The 12,550-nt window shown below is 50.7% G+C and overlaps 1 protein-coding gene across 2 annotated transcripts in view; it reads left to right on the plus strand.

The window, feature by feature from the left end:
• The first annotated feature begins 2,169 nt into the window (after positions 1-2,169).
• Positions 2,170-12,550, plus strand: part of LOC144823030 (protein argonaute-1) — a 297,743-nt gene continuing 287,362 nt past the window's right edge. For both annotated transcript variants that reach the window (XM_078681165.1, XM_078681166.1), the window contains exon 1: positions 2,170-2,360. In XM_078681165.1, coding sequence (XP_078537291.1) covers positions 2,336-2,360 — 25 coding nt within the window. In that variant the 5' untranslated portion in view covers positions 2,170-2,335. The remainder of the gene's footprint in view (positions 2,361-12,550) is intronic.

A 12,550-nucleotide genomic window follows, 5' to 3' on the forward strand; every position in this document is an offset into this window, starting at 1 on the left:
GCTATTGGACTGAATTTTTCCCTAAAGAGGGAGAAGATGTACAATTGGTAAAAAAAACTGGGTGGGGGGGGGTCTCTCTCAAAGGAGCGTGGCCTATGTAATTAAGAGTGTGGCTTAAAACATTTTTGCTAAAAACCTGTGCTTAGCATAGTGTGCCGCCTGACTGGTATTTTGCTGTTTGTCATTGCATCCAGATATACAATATAGCAAGTAACATTACACCTACAGCAAACCAGGGCTGTTGGCTTTGCCAATAGTTGTTAGTTGCATAAGATAAATAAGCAACAACTATGGCTTCGTTGTATATAACATTGAAAATGCTTCCGTTCTGAAATGAGACTGGGAAAGTACTATAGTGAGTGAGTCTCTTTGAAATTACATTAAAGGTAGTGAAGAATGGTACTGCTGCAGAGTTAAGATATTTTTCTCACCCCGAGTGTGAGAGCAATAATGGAGAGCCCGATAGGGACTTGTCCCCTCATCTGTTTTTTTTGTTGTTAAAGAGATGCCGGTGTTGATCACCGGCAGGGCCCAGCCACTTAAAGCCCCACTGGCGAGGAGTTTTGCATGCCATTTTACAATGTTGCAGCCCTGTCAACTGCCACTCCTCATGCGTTAGAACAACACATTTTCAGTAATTTCCCTGCATTACTGCAATGCCCGAGATTGTCAAGCAAAAGAACCTGTCTGGACGTGAGATAAAACTGTATAGTTCCAGTTTCTCGCTTTGCTGGGATGGATGCATCAAAGCTACCCTTCGAGTACTGTTTTTCAAAGGCCACGAGATGGTGCTAGTGTACTACATTATGACGTGGAAATATCCTGCTATCACAGAAAGCCAAACTAACTTCAGAGATTTGAAGACCTAATCGCAAAACCACGCACCCGCCTAATTCATGTAAAAAGGCCCCACCTGCTGAAACCTTAGTATCAAACAGATGTGGATTCCCAGCAGCAAAACTAAGATTCTAAATACATGCCAAAGACTGGGTCATTCTAAATTGTAGTAAAAGAGAGGCCTAATTGGGGAACTATACACTGAGATCTCTACTGGGGCTCCCGGCAACAGGGGTCTGACCTAGGATGTGCCATTCTAGTACTAAGGGTGGGTGACATTATGCTGTTCTGAGAAAGTGACAATCATAGTCGTTGAATGTCACTCAAAATTACACTGAAATTATGAAAATGTTGTATAAGCAATCTGAAACCTTGGCAGTTATGATGTTGGTGTGAGTGGTTGGGAAAAGGCAGTTGAGGCGGGCATTCGATGTACCACAGTGCTTGTGAAAACATTGATAAGCATGGTTCTCCTTGCCATATCGTCTTTCGTTAACCGGCAGTATGTGGAGGTGACGGCCTCGCTGTTAGATTAATATGAGCTCCACTTGATTTACCTGATTTGCCGCACAACGCTTCCAGAATATGGAACGAAGAGTTGAAAGGTGGGAAAGTGGCTGGCTAAATGCGAATGACTAGTATTTTGTTGGCAGTTACTGTATTTTCCTCTTTTTTTTATTGTGTGAACTCGGGCAAAAAGCACTGGAGCGCTTTACATGAACGCCAGATTACGTTACACAAGGGCAGACACTTTTTGGACACGGCGAGATTATGGTTTTTGCCCAGAATCACAGGATGTCGAGGCGACTCAGGGTTTGGAACCTGGCGTTTTATTTGTTCAGTTTTGTATAGCACGAACTCGAACCGAGAGTATTAGAGCGCTCTTTACATGAGCATCAGTTACATCACACAAGGACACGTTAATTTTTTGGTCGGCGCGGGAAATTAAGTGCTTTGCCATGAATCACAGGATATTGAGCCGACGCCGAGACTCGAACCTGGTTTTACAATTCCAAAGTCACATCCCCTTCTTTGCTGTGCTTTGGCTGCTAATGTTATTCTGCTTCAAAAATTTCGTCGCTTCTGGTATTCTTCCTGTCAGTCTTTTGCGTAAGTCCTTCGTCTCTGTCTACTATACGATTGAGTGTACTGGTCTTTCTTCGGTTTTGTACTGTGCTTTCTATGGTGCAGGACGTCATCCAGGCGCCCAATACAGTTGTTTACAAAAGTCTATCTTCTGTTTCAGCAGCAACGGTCTGTAAAATATAGTCCCTCTTCGATCGCAAGGTTCCCAGAATGGCCCCTGTGGTGCGCATGCGCGTGTCCCTGGCTGTAGTAGCTGTAGCCCTGAGAACTGGGGGTCTGCTGCAGCCAAAGGCAGAGTCTGAGCAGGAAAGGGGGAGGGGGCAGCAGGGAGCAGGGGAGACAGACAGAACAGCAGCAGCTGCAGGAGCAATCCAGCACTCACACAAGTGCCCCATCACTTAGGGTATATGGGATGGAAGCAGGACCCTCCACAGCAGGTAAGTGGGTATATGTATCCCTGAGAACTACTCATCTCAAAGGGGTGTGGAGGGTAGATCTGAGGTTGTGAGCTCAAACACTCACAGGTGTCAGTCATATCAGTCAGGCTATACATGGGATGGAAGCAGGTGGTGGGGCGGGGGTCTAGTGTGTACATCAAGAAGGTATCTGCTTCTGTGGAAGAGAAAAGGGCCTCCGTGCATGTCCAGAGGAATGGAACGAGTGCACTAGTATCCAATCTGAGGAGGAAGAAGGGCTCTCCGTATCGACTTTTAGGGGGCAAAGGCTAACTAAATGCTCCACTGGGGCACATTTGGAATGCGTGTAAGACCACCAATGCAGTGTAGATGTGCAAGCGCAACTATTGTAAGCAGAGGCACGTGCACCCTAAGTGATGGTATTGCACAATATGGTTCAGTACCCTTCGGGAGTGACGACCAAATGTGCTTCCGATTTAAGGTAGTTTTTTGTTACATCTGTGCCCTAATTTGCTGCATCCTTTTTCGTGGACAAATGTGCACTAAGTACACACTACCACTGGAGATTACGACATTACTAATGGGCAGTACACTAGCACACCTTGGGCGGAGACATCCGAATTTGTGTGGGTGGGCGATGGAGGTTAGAGAGAAGAACCTACCATTAATGTGTAGATTCTTTGGATATTACGGATCTACATTCTGCTGAAATACTTGTTTAATGATGGAAATTACCCGAGAATGTGCGGCTGGCTTGGCGATAACCGCCTGTAATGGGGAGGGCACCTGTGGCAGGAACCTGGCATCTTAATGTCAGGAACCTCTGGAAGGTACCACTTTTCAGTTTGCTAAGAAAAATGAAAGACCCATTCATAGCTTGTGTACATTCCTTGGATGAGTTGGTCTCCGGGGATGCGGGCCCTGTGTGCACCATAGGTGAGTTGGGGTAAGGGTGATGCACAAGCTGTTCAGCACTCAAACTCTGTAGGTGCAGGCTGGACCTGAAATGGTATGGAGAAATACTTTGGCTTACTATAGGATAAGACGTATGCTGCATTATGAAGGGGATGCGGTAGTGCATGGGATCTGGTGTGCAAGACTGCCAATAGAGTGGGGTATTTTTGCGCACCTATGCCCCTTGTGTGATGCACCATTGGAGCTGCAATTTTTAGTGCTAATCAAGGATGACGGAAGTAGTTTACTACAGACTGCTACTACAGGCTGCTGTGCAGCACTTAAAGTCGAGATGTGATTAATGTGCAACATTTATTTGAGCTATCTATCCTTAAATTGGATCACCTATTACAGATTTGAAAGGATCTTTGGGGGGATGGATGGGGGGGAGGGAGGAGTTAAATCGTTAAAATGAACATAACTGAGCGTGGCTATTCTTAATGTGAAGCTCCTTGTTTTTAAATTTTTCAAAAACTGGAATAAACCATTGTGTATAGTGTAGTGAATGTGCACATTATCAATGATTACTATTTATTTAAGTAATTTGTCTCTGAATCGTGACAGATATTGGTCATTACTATCCACTACGCATTTGTTCCTTGATAGTCTTGACAGTGAATGAAGTTAAAAATTGTAATTAGCATTGTAATAAGATACACATGCGTACGAGCACAACTGTCACATCATTTATCAAATATCATGTGTTTCTAAGGATAGAATTAGCGCGTAATCGGGTGAAAGAATGATGGAAAGACGAGGAATTAAGATAATTCAGTGTTATTGGCTTTGTTGGGTCCAGCCGTCTTTCTTTGGTGACTGTCCTTGCTGCTGGAGACTAGATTTTGGAATTTTCATTATGAGTATTTTGGCAATCCGAAGAGCAGTGTGTTGCAGGAGACCACCATTGCTATCATGCACTGCCAGTGGCAGAAAGTTGTCTCCATGGAAGAAACAAATGGTTGATACTGATTAGCGTCTGGTAGTTTTTGATGGCATGATATAGTAAAAAAAAAAGTGCCAAACGTACCTCCTCTCATAGGCATGGCCTTGTATTTTGGTTTAATTTCTTATTTGGCTATTTTTATCTTAGTGACCAAAGTTTGCTTCAGAGTGCAGAGTGGAGCTTCAGAGTGCAGAGTGGAGCTTCAGAGTGGAGCTTCAGAGTGGAGCTTCAGAGTGGAGCTTCAGAGTGGAGCTTCAGAGTGGAGCTGCAGAGTGGAGCTGCAGAGTGCAGATTCAGAGTGGAGCTGCAGAGTGCAGATTCAGAGTGCAGATTCAGAGTGGAGCTTCAGAGTGGAGCTTCAGAGTGCAGAGTGGAGCTTCAGAGTGCAGAGTGGAGCTTCAGAGTGCAGAGTGGAGCTTCAGAGTGCAGAGTGGAGCTTCAGAGTGGAGCTTCAGAGTGGAGCTTCAGAGTGGAGCTTCAGAGTGGAGCTTCAGAGTGGAGCTTCAGAGTGGAGCTTCAGAGTGGAGCTTCAGAGTGGAGCTTCAGAGTGCAGAGTGGAGCTTCAGAGTGCAGAGTGGAGCTTCAGAGTGGAGCTTCAGAGTGCAGAGTGGAGCTTCAGAGTGGAGCTTCAGAGTGCAGAGTGGAGCTTCAGAGTGGAGCTTCAGAGTGCAGAGTGGAGCTTCAGAGTGGAGCTTCAGAGTGCAGAGTGGAGCTTCAGAGTGGAGCTTCAGAGTGGAGCTTCAGAGTGGAGCTTCAGAGTGGAGCTTCAGAGTGGAGCTTCAGAGTGGAGCTTCAGAGTGGAGCTTCAGAGTGGAGCTTCAGAGTGGAGCTTCAGAGTGGAGCTTCAGAGTGCAGAGTGGAGCTTCAGAGTGGAGCTTCAGAGTGCAGAGTGGAGCTTCAGAGTGGAGCTTCAGAGTGGAGCTTCAGAGTGGAGCTTCAGAGTGGAGCTTCAGAGTGGAGCTTCAGAGTGGAGCTTCAGAGTGGAGCTGCAGAGTGGAGCTGCAGAGTGGAGCTGCAGAGTGGAGCTGCAGAGTGGAGCTGCAGAGTGGAGCTGCAGAGTGGAGCTGCAGAGTGGAGCTGCAGAGTGGAGCTGCAGAGTGGAGCTGCAGAGTGCAGATTCAGAGTGGAGCTGCAGAGTGCAGATTCAGAGTGCAGATTCAGAGTGGAGCTTCAGAGTGGAGCTTCAGAGTGCAGAGTGGAGCTTCAGAGTGCAGAGTGGAGCTTCAGAGTGCAGAGTGGAGCTTCAGAGTGGAGCTTCAGAGTGGAGCTTCAGAGTGGAGCTTCAGAGTGGAGCTTCAGAGTGGAGCTTCAGAGTGGAGCTTCAGAGTGGAGCTTCAGAGTGGAGCTTCAGAGTGGAGCTTCAGAGTGGAGCTTCAGAGTGGAGCTTCAGAGTGGAGCTTCAGAGTGGAGCTTCAGAGTGCAGAGTGGAGCTTCAGAGTGCAGAGTGGAGCTTCAGAGTGGAGCTTCAGAGTGCAGAGTGGAGCTTCAGAGTGGAGCTTCAGAGTGCAGAGTGGAGCTTCAGAGTGGAGCTTCAGAGTGCAGAGTGGAGCTTCAGAGTGGAGCTTCAGAGTGCAGAGTGGAGCTTCAGAGTGGAGCTTCAGAGTGGAGCTTCAGAGTGGAGCTTCAGAGTGGAGCTTCAGAGTGGAGCTTCAGAGTGGAGCTTCAGAGTGGAGCTTCAGAGTGGAGCTTCAGAGTGCAGAGTGGAGCTTCAGAGTGCAGAGTGGAGCTTCAGAGTGCAGAGTGGAGCTTCAGAGTTCAGAGTGGAGCTTCAGAGTTCAGAGTGGAGCTTCAGAGTTCAGAGTGGAGCTTCAGAGTGGAGCTTCAGAGTGGAGCTTCAGAGTGGAGCTTCAGAGTGGAGCTTCAGAGTGGAGCTTCAGAGTGGAGCTTCAGAGTGGAGCTTCAGAGTGGAGCTTCAGAGTGGAGCTTCAGAGTGGAGCTTCAGAGTGGAGCTTCAGAGTGGAGCTTCAGAGTGGAGCTTCAGAGTGGAGCTTCAGAGTGGAGCTTCAGAGTGGAGCTTCAGAGTGGAGCTTCAGAGTGGAGCTTCAGAGTGGAGCTTCAGAGTGGAGCTTCAGAGTGGAGCTTCAGAGTGGAGCTTCAGAGTGCAGAGTGGAGCTTCAGAGTGGAGCTTCAGAGTGGAGCTTCAGAGTGGAGCTTCAGAGTGGAGCTTCAGAGTGGAGCTTCAGAGTGGAGCTTCAGAGTGGAGCTTCAGAGTGGAGCTTCAGAGTGGAGCTTCAGAGTGGAGCTTCAGAGTGCAGAGTGGAGCTTCAGAGTGCAGAGTGGAGCTTCAGAGTGCAGAGTGGAGCTTCAGAGTGCAGAGTCAGAGTGGAGCTTCAGAGTGGAGCTTCAGAGTGGAGCTTCAGAGTGGAGCTTCAGAGTGGAGCTTCAGAGTGGAGCTTCAGAGTGGAGCTTCAGAGTGGAGCTTCAGAGTGCAGAGTGGAGCTTCAGAGTGCAGAGTGGAGCTTCAGAGTGGAGCTTCAGAGTGCAGAGTGGAGCTTCAGAGTGCAGAGTGGAGCTTCAGAGTGCAGAGTGGAGCTTCAGAGTGCAGAGTGGAGCTTCAGAGTGGAGCTTCAGAGTGGAGCTTCAGAGTGGAGCTTCAGAGTGCAGAGTGGAGCTTCAGAGTGGAGCTTCAGAGTGGAGCTTCAGAGTGCAGAGTGGAGCTTCAGAGTGGAGCTTCAGAGTGGAGCTTCAGAGTGGAGCTTCAGAGTGGAGCTTCAGAGTGGAGCTTCAGAGTGGAGCTTCAGAGTGGAGCTTCAGAGTGGAGCTTCAGAGTGCAGAGTGGAGCTTCAGAGTGGAGCTTCAGAGTGGAGCTTCAGAGTGCAGAGTGGAGCTTCAGAGTGGAGCTTCAGAGTGCAGAGTGGAGCTTCAGAGTGCAGAGTGGAGCTTCAGAGTGGAGCTTCAGAGTGGAGCTTCAGAGTGGAGCTTCAGAGTGGAGCTTCAGAGTGGAGCTTCAGAGTGGAGCTTCAGAGTGGAGCTTCAGAGTGGAGCTTCAGAGTGGAGCTTCAGAGTGCAGAGTGGAGCTTCAGAGTGCAGAGTGGAGCTTCAGAGTGCAGAGTGGAGCTTCAGAGTGGAGCTTCAGAGTGGAGCTTCAGAGTGGAGCTTCAGAGTGGAGCTTCAGAGTGCAGAGTGGAGCTTCAGAGTGCAGAGTGGAGCTTCAGAGTGCAGAGTGGAGCTTCAGAGTGCAGAGTGGAGCTTCAGAGTGGAGCTTCAGAGTGGAGCTTCAGAGTGCAGAGTGGAGCTTCAGAGTGGAGCTTCAGAGTGGAGCTTCAGAGTGCAGAGTGGAGCTTCAGAGTGCAGAGTGGAGCTTCAGAGTGGAGCTTCAGAGTGGAGCTTCAGAGTGGAGCTTCAGAGTGGAGCTTCAGAGTGGAGCTTCAGAGTGGAGCTTCAGAGTGGAGCTTCAGAGTGGAGCTTCAGAGTGGAGCTTCAGAGTGGAGCTTCAGAGTGCAGAGTGGAGCTTCAGAGTGCAGAGTGGAGCTTCAGAGTGGAGCTTCAGAGTGGAGCTTCAGAGTGGAGCTTCAGAGTGCAGAGTGGAGCTTCAGAGTGCAGAGTGGAGCTTCAGAGTGGAGCTTCAGAGTGGAGCTTCAGAGTGGAGCTTCAGAGTGGAGCTTCAGAGTGGAGCTTCAGAGTGGAGCTTCAGAGTGGAGCTTCAGAGTGGAGCTTCAGAGTGGAGCTTCAGAGTGCAGAGTGGAGCTTCAGAGTGCAGAGTGGAGCTTCAGAGTGCAGAGTGGAGCTTCAGAGTGCAGAGTGGAGCTTCAGAGTGGAGCTTCAGAGTGGAGCTTCAGAGTGGAGCTTCAGAGTGGAGCTTCAGAGTGGAGCTTCAGAGTGGAGCTTCAGAGTGGAGCTTCAGAGTGGAGCTTCAGAGTGCAGAGTGGAGCTTCAGAGTGGAGCTTCAGAGTGGAGCTTCAGAGTGGAGCTTCAGAGTGGAGCTTCAGAGTGGAGCTTCAGAGTGGAGCTTCAGAGTGGAGCTTCAGAGTGGAGCTTCAGAGTGGAGCTTCAGAGTGGAGCTTCAGAGTGGAGCTTCAGAGTGGAGCTTCAGAGTGCAGAGTGGAGCTTCAGAGTGCAGAGTGGAGCTTCAGAGTGCAGAGTGGAGCTTCAGAGTGGAGCTTCAGAGTGGAGCTTCAGAGTGGAGCTTCAGAGTGCAGAGTGGAGCTTCAGAGTGCAGAGTGGAGCTTCAGAGTGGAGCTTCAGAGTGGAGCTTCAGAGTGGAGCTTCAGAGTGGAGCTTCAGAGTGGAGCTTCAGAGTGGAGCTTCAGAGTGGAGCTTCAGAGTGCAGATTCAGAGTGGAGCTTCAGAGTGGAGCTTCAGAGTGGAGCTTCAGAGTGGAGCTTCAGAGTGCAGATTCAGAGTGGAGCTTCAGAGTGGAGCTTCAGAGTGGAGCTTCAGAGTGGAGCTTCAGAGTGGAGCTTCAGAGTGGAGCTTCAGAGTGCAGAGTGGAGCTTCAGAGTGGAGCTTCAGAGTGCAGAGTGGAGCTTCAGAGTGGAGCTTCAGAGTGGAGCTTCAGAGTGGAGCTTCAGAGTGGAGCTTCAGAGTGGAGCTTCAGAGTGGAGCTTCAGAGTGCAGAGTGGAGCTTCAGAGTGGAGCTTCAGAGTGGAGCTTCAGAGTGGAGCTTCAGAGTGGAGCTTCAGAGTGCAGAGTGGAGCTTCAGAGTGCAGAGTGGAGCTTCAGAGTGGAGCTTCAGAGTGGAGCTTCAGAGTGCAGAGTGGAGCTTCAGAGTGGAGCTTCAGAGTGGAGCTTCAGAGTGGAGCTTCAGAGTGGAGCTTCAGAGTGGAGCTTCAGAGTGGAGCTTCAGAGTGCAGCTTCAGAGTGCAGCTTCAGAGTGCAGCTTCAGAGTGCAGCTTCAGAGTGCAGCTTCAGAGTGCAGCTTCAGAGTGGAGCTTCAGAGTGGAGCTTCAGAGTGGAGCTTCAGAGTGGAGCTTCAGAGTGGAGCTTCAGAGTGGAGCTTCAGAGTGGAGCTTCAGAGTGGAGCTTCAGAGTGGAGCTTCAGAGTGGAGCTTCAGAGTGGAGCTTCAGAGTGGAGCTTCAGAGTGGAGCTTCAGAGTGGAGCTTCAGAGTGCAGAGTGGAGCTTCAGAGTGGAGCTTCAGAGTGCAGAGTGGAGCTTCAGAGTGGAGCTTCAGAGTGCAGAGTGGAGCTTCAGAGTGGAGCTTCAGAGTGCAGAGTGGAGCTTCAGAGTGGAGCTTTAGAGTGCAGAGTGGAGCTTCAGAGTGGAGCTTTAGAGTGCAGAGTGGAGCTTCAGAGTGGAGCTTTAGAGTGCAGAGTGGAGCTTCAGAGTGGAGCTTTAGAGTGCAGAGTGGAGCTTCAGAGTGGAGCTTTAGAGTGCAGAGTGGAGCTTCAGAGTGGAGCTTTAGAGTGCAGAGTGGAGCTTCAGAGTGGAGCTTTAGAGTGCAGAGTGGAGCTTCAGAGTGGAGCTTTAGAGTGCAGAGTGGAGCTTCAGAGTGGAGCTTCAGAGTGCAGAGTGGAGCTTCAGAGTGGAGCTTCAGAGTGCAGAGTGGAGCTTCAGAGTGGAGCTTCAGAGTGGAGCTTCAGAGTGGAGCTTCAGAGTGGAGCTTCAGAGTGGAGCTTCAGAGTGGAGCTTCAGAGTGGAGCTTCAGAGTGCAGAGTGGAGCTTCAGAGTGCAGAGTGGAGCTTCAGAGTGGAGCTTCAGAGTGCAGAGTGGAGCTTCAGAGTGGAGCTTCAGAGTGCAGAGTGGAGCTTCAGAGTGCAGCTTCAGAGTGCAGAGTGGAGCTTCAGAGTGGAGCTTCAGAGTGTCAAGAGCAATGCCAATAGCTCTAACTTTAACAAAGGCAAAACCATTGCATTGTAAATGCTTGTTAGGTTTTGCCTAGCGAAAGCTGCGCTCTGCGCAGCTTTTCGCGCAGGCGAAATCCTGTTGAGAACTGTAGGGTGCTTTGGGTCGGCCCTCGTCATTGATTGGCTGGCTCCGTAAACGGAGCCTTGCCATTGGACGAGGGGCCTGTCCGTCAATGCCGGACCAGACACGGGGGCGTTCCTGACATTCTTTGCCTTTTGCCGACGTCACGCGACGCCGGGAACGCCCCCGAGTCTGGTCCGGCATTGCCGGCACCTCCCTTGCTCTACTGTCATCACCACAACACTGCGCCCATTTTATCCCAAGCTAAACACTCGGAGAGGCGCAGTGACCGGGTCTTTGAAGGCCGCTCTCCCAATGAAAACAAGTTTTCTCTCCGAGTCAGCACGAGCAGGAAGACGAGCAGCGCGCCTCCCAGCTGGCCTCTCGCATCAGCATCCAGAGCTGCCCTGCGCGGTGTGTAGCTTCAGTGGAGCTTCAGAGCTTCAGAGTGGAGCTTCAGAGTGGAGCTTCAGAGTGGAGAGTGGAGCTTCAGAGTGGAGCTTCAGAGTGCAGAGTGGAGCTTCAGAGTGGAGCTTCAGAGTGGAGCTTCAGAGTGCAGATTCAGAGTGGAGCTTCAGAGTGCAGAGTGGAGCTTCAGAGTGCAGATTCAGAGTGGAGCTTCAGAGTGCAGATTCAGAGTGGAGCTTCAGAGTGCAGATTCAGAGTGGAGCTTCAGAGTGCAGATTCAGAGTGGAGCGTCAGAGTGCAGATTCAGAGTGGAGCTTCAGAGTGCAGATTCAGAGTGGAGCTTCAGAGTGGAGCTTCAGAGTGGAGCTTCAGAGTGGAGCTTCAGAGTGGAGCTTCAGAGTGGAGCTTCAGAGTGGAGCATCAGAGTGCAGAGTGGAGCTTCAGAGTGCAGAGTGGAGCTTCAGAGTGCAGATTCAGAGTGGAGCTTCAGAGTGCAGAGTGGAGCTTCAGAGTGCAGAGTGGAGCTTCAGAGTGCAGATTCAGAGTGGAGCTTCAGAGTGCAGAGTGGAGCTTCAGAGTGCAGAGTGGAGCTTCAGAGTGCAGATTCAGAGTGGAGCTTCAGAGTGCAGAGTGGAGCTTCAGAGTGCAGAGTGGAGCTTCAGAGTGCAGAGTGGAGCTTCAGAGTGCAGAGTGGAGCTTCAGAGTGGAGCTTCAGAGTGGAGCTTCAGAGTGGAGCTTCAGAGTGGAGCTTCAGAGTGGAGCTTCAGAGTGCAGAGTGGAGCTTCAGAGTGCAGAGTGGAGCTTCAGAGTGCAGAGTGGAGCTTCAGAGTGCAGAGTGGAGCTTCAGAGTGCAGATTCAGAGTGGAGCTTCAGAGTGCAGATTCAGAGTGGAGCTTCAGAGTGCAGATTCAGAGTGGAGCTTCAGAGTGCAGATTCAGAGTGCAGATTCAGAGTGGAGCTTCAGAGTGGAGCTTCAGAGTGGAGCTTCAGAGTGGAGCTTCAGAGTGGAGCTTCAGAGTGGAGCTTCAGAGTGGAGCTTCAGAGTGGAGCTTCAGAGTGGAGCTTCAGAGTGGAGCTTCAGAGTGGAGCTTCAGAGTGGAGCTTCAGAGTGCAGCTTCAGAGTGCAGAGTGGAGCTTCAGAGTGCAGAGTGGAGCTTCAGAGTGCAGAGTGGAGCTTCAGAGTGCAGAGTGGAGCTTCAGAGTGCAGAGTGGAGCTTCAGAGTGCAGAGTGGAGCTTCAGAGTGCAGAGTGGAGCTTCAGAGTGCAGAGTGGAGCTTCAGAGTGGAGCTTCAGAGTGGAGCTTCAGAGTGGAGCTTCAGAGTGGAGCTTCAGAGTGGAGCTTCAGAGTGGAGCTTCAGAGTGGAGCTTCAGAGTGGAGCGTGGAGCTTCAGAGTGGAGCGTGGAGCTTCAGAGTGGAGCGTGGAGCTTCAGAGTGGAGCTTCAGAGTGGAGCTTCAGAGTGGAGCTTCAGAGTGGAGCTTCAGAGTGGAGCTTCAGAGTGGAGCTTCAGAGTGGAGCTTCAGAGTGGAGCTTCAGAGTGGAGCTTCAGAGTGCAGAGTGGAGCTTCAGAGTGCAGATTCAGAGTGGAGCTTCAGAGTGCAGAGTGGAGCTTCAGAGTGCAGAGTGGAGCTTCAGAGTGCAGAGTGGAGCTTCAGAGTGCAGAGTGGAGCTTCAGAGTGGAGCTTCAGAGTGCAGAGTGGAGCTTCAGAGTGGAGCTTCAGAGTGGAGCTTCAGAGTGGAGCTTCAGAGTGGAGCTTCAGAGTGGAGCTTCAGAGTGGAGCTTCAGAGTGGAGCTTCAGAGTGGAGCTTCAGAGTGCAGAGTGGAGCTTCAGAGTGGAGCTTCAGAGTGGAGCTTCAGAGTGGAGCTTCAGAGTGCAGAGTGGAGCTTCAGAGTGGAGCTTCAGAGTGCAGAGTGGAGCTTCAGAGTGGAGCTTCAGAGTGCAGAGTGGAGCTTCAGAGTGGAGCTTCAGAGTGCAGAGTGGAGCTTCAGAGTGCAGAGTGGAGCTTCAGAGTGGAGCTTCAGAGTGGAGCTTCAGAGTGCAGAGTGGAGCTTCAGAGTGG

This window comes from Lissotriton helveticus, chromosome 3_1, assembly GCF_964261635.1.
Source record: "Lissotriton helveticus chromosome 3_1, aLisHel1.1, whole genome shotgun sequence".
Taxonomy (NCBI): Eukaryota; Metazoa; Chordata; class Amphibia; order Caudata; family Salamandridae; genus Lissotriton; species Lissotriton helveticus.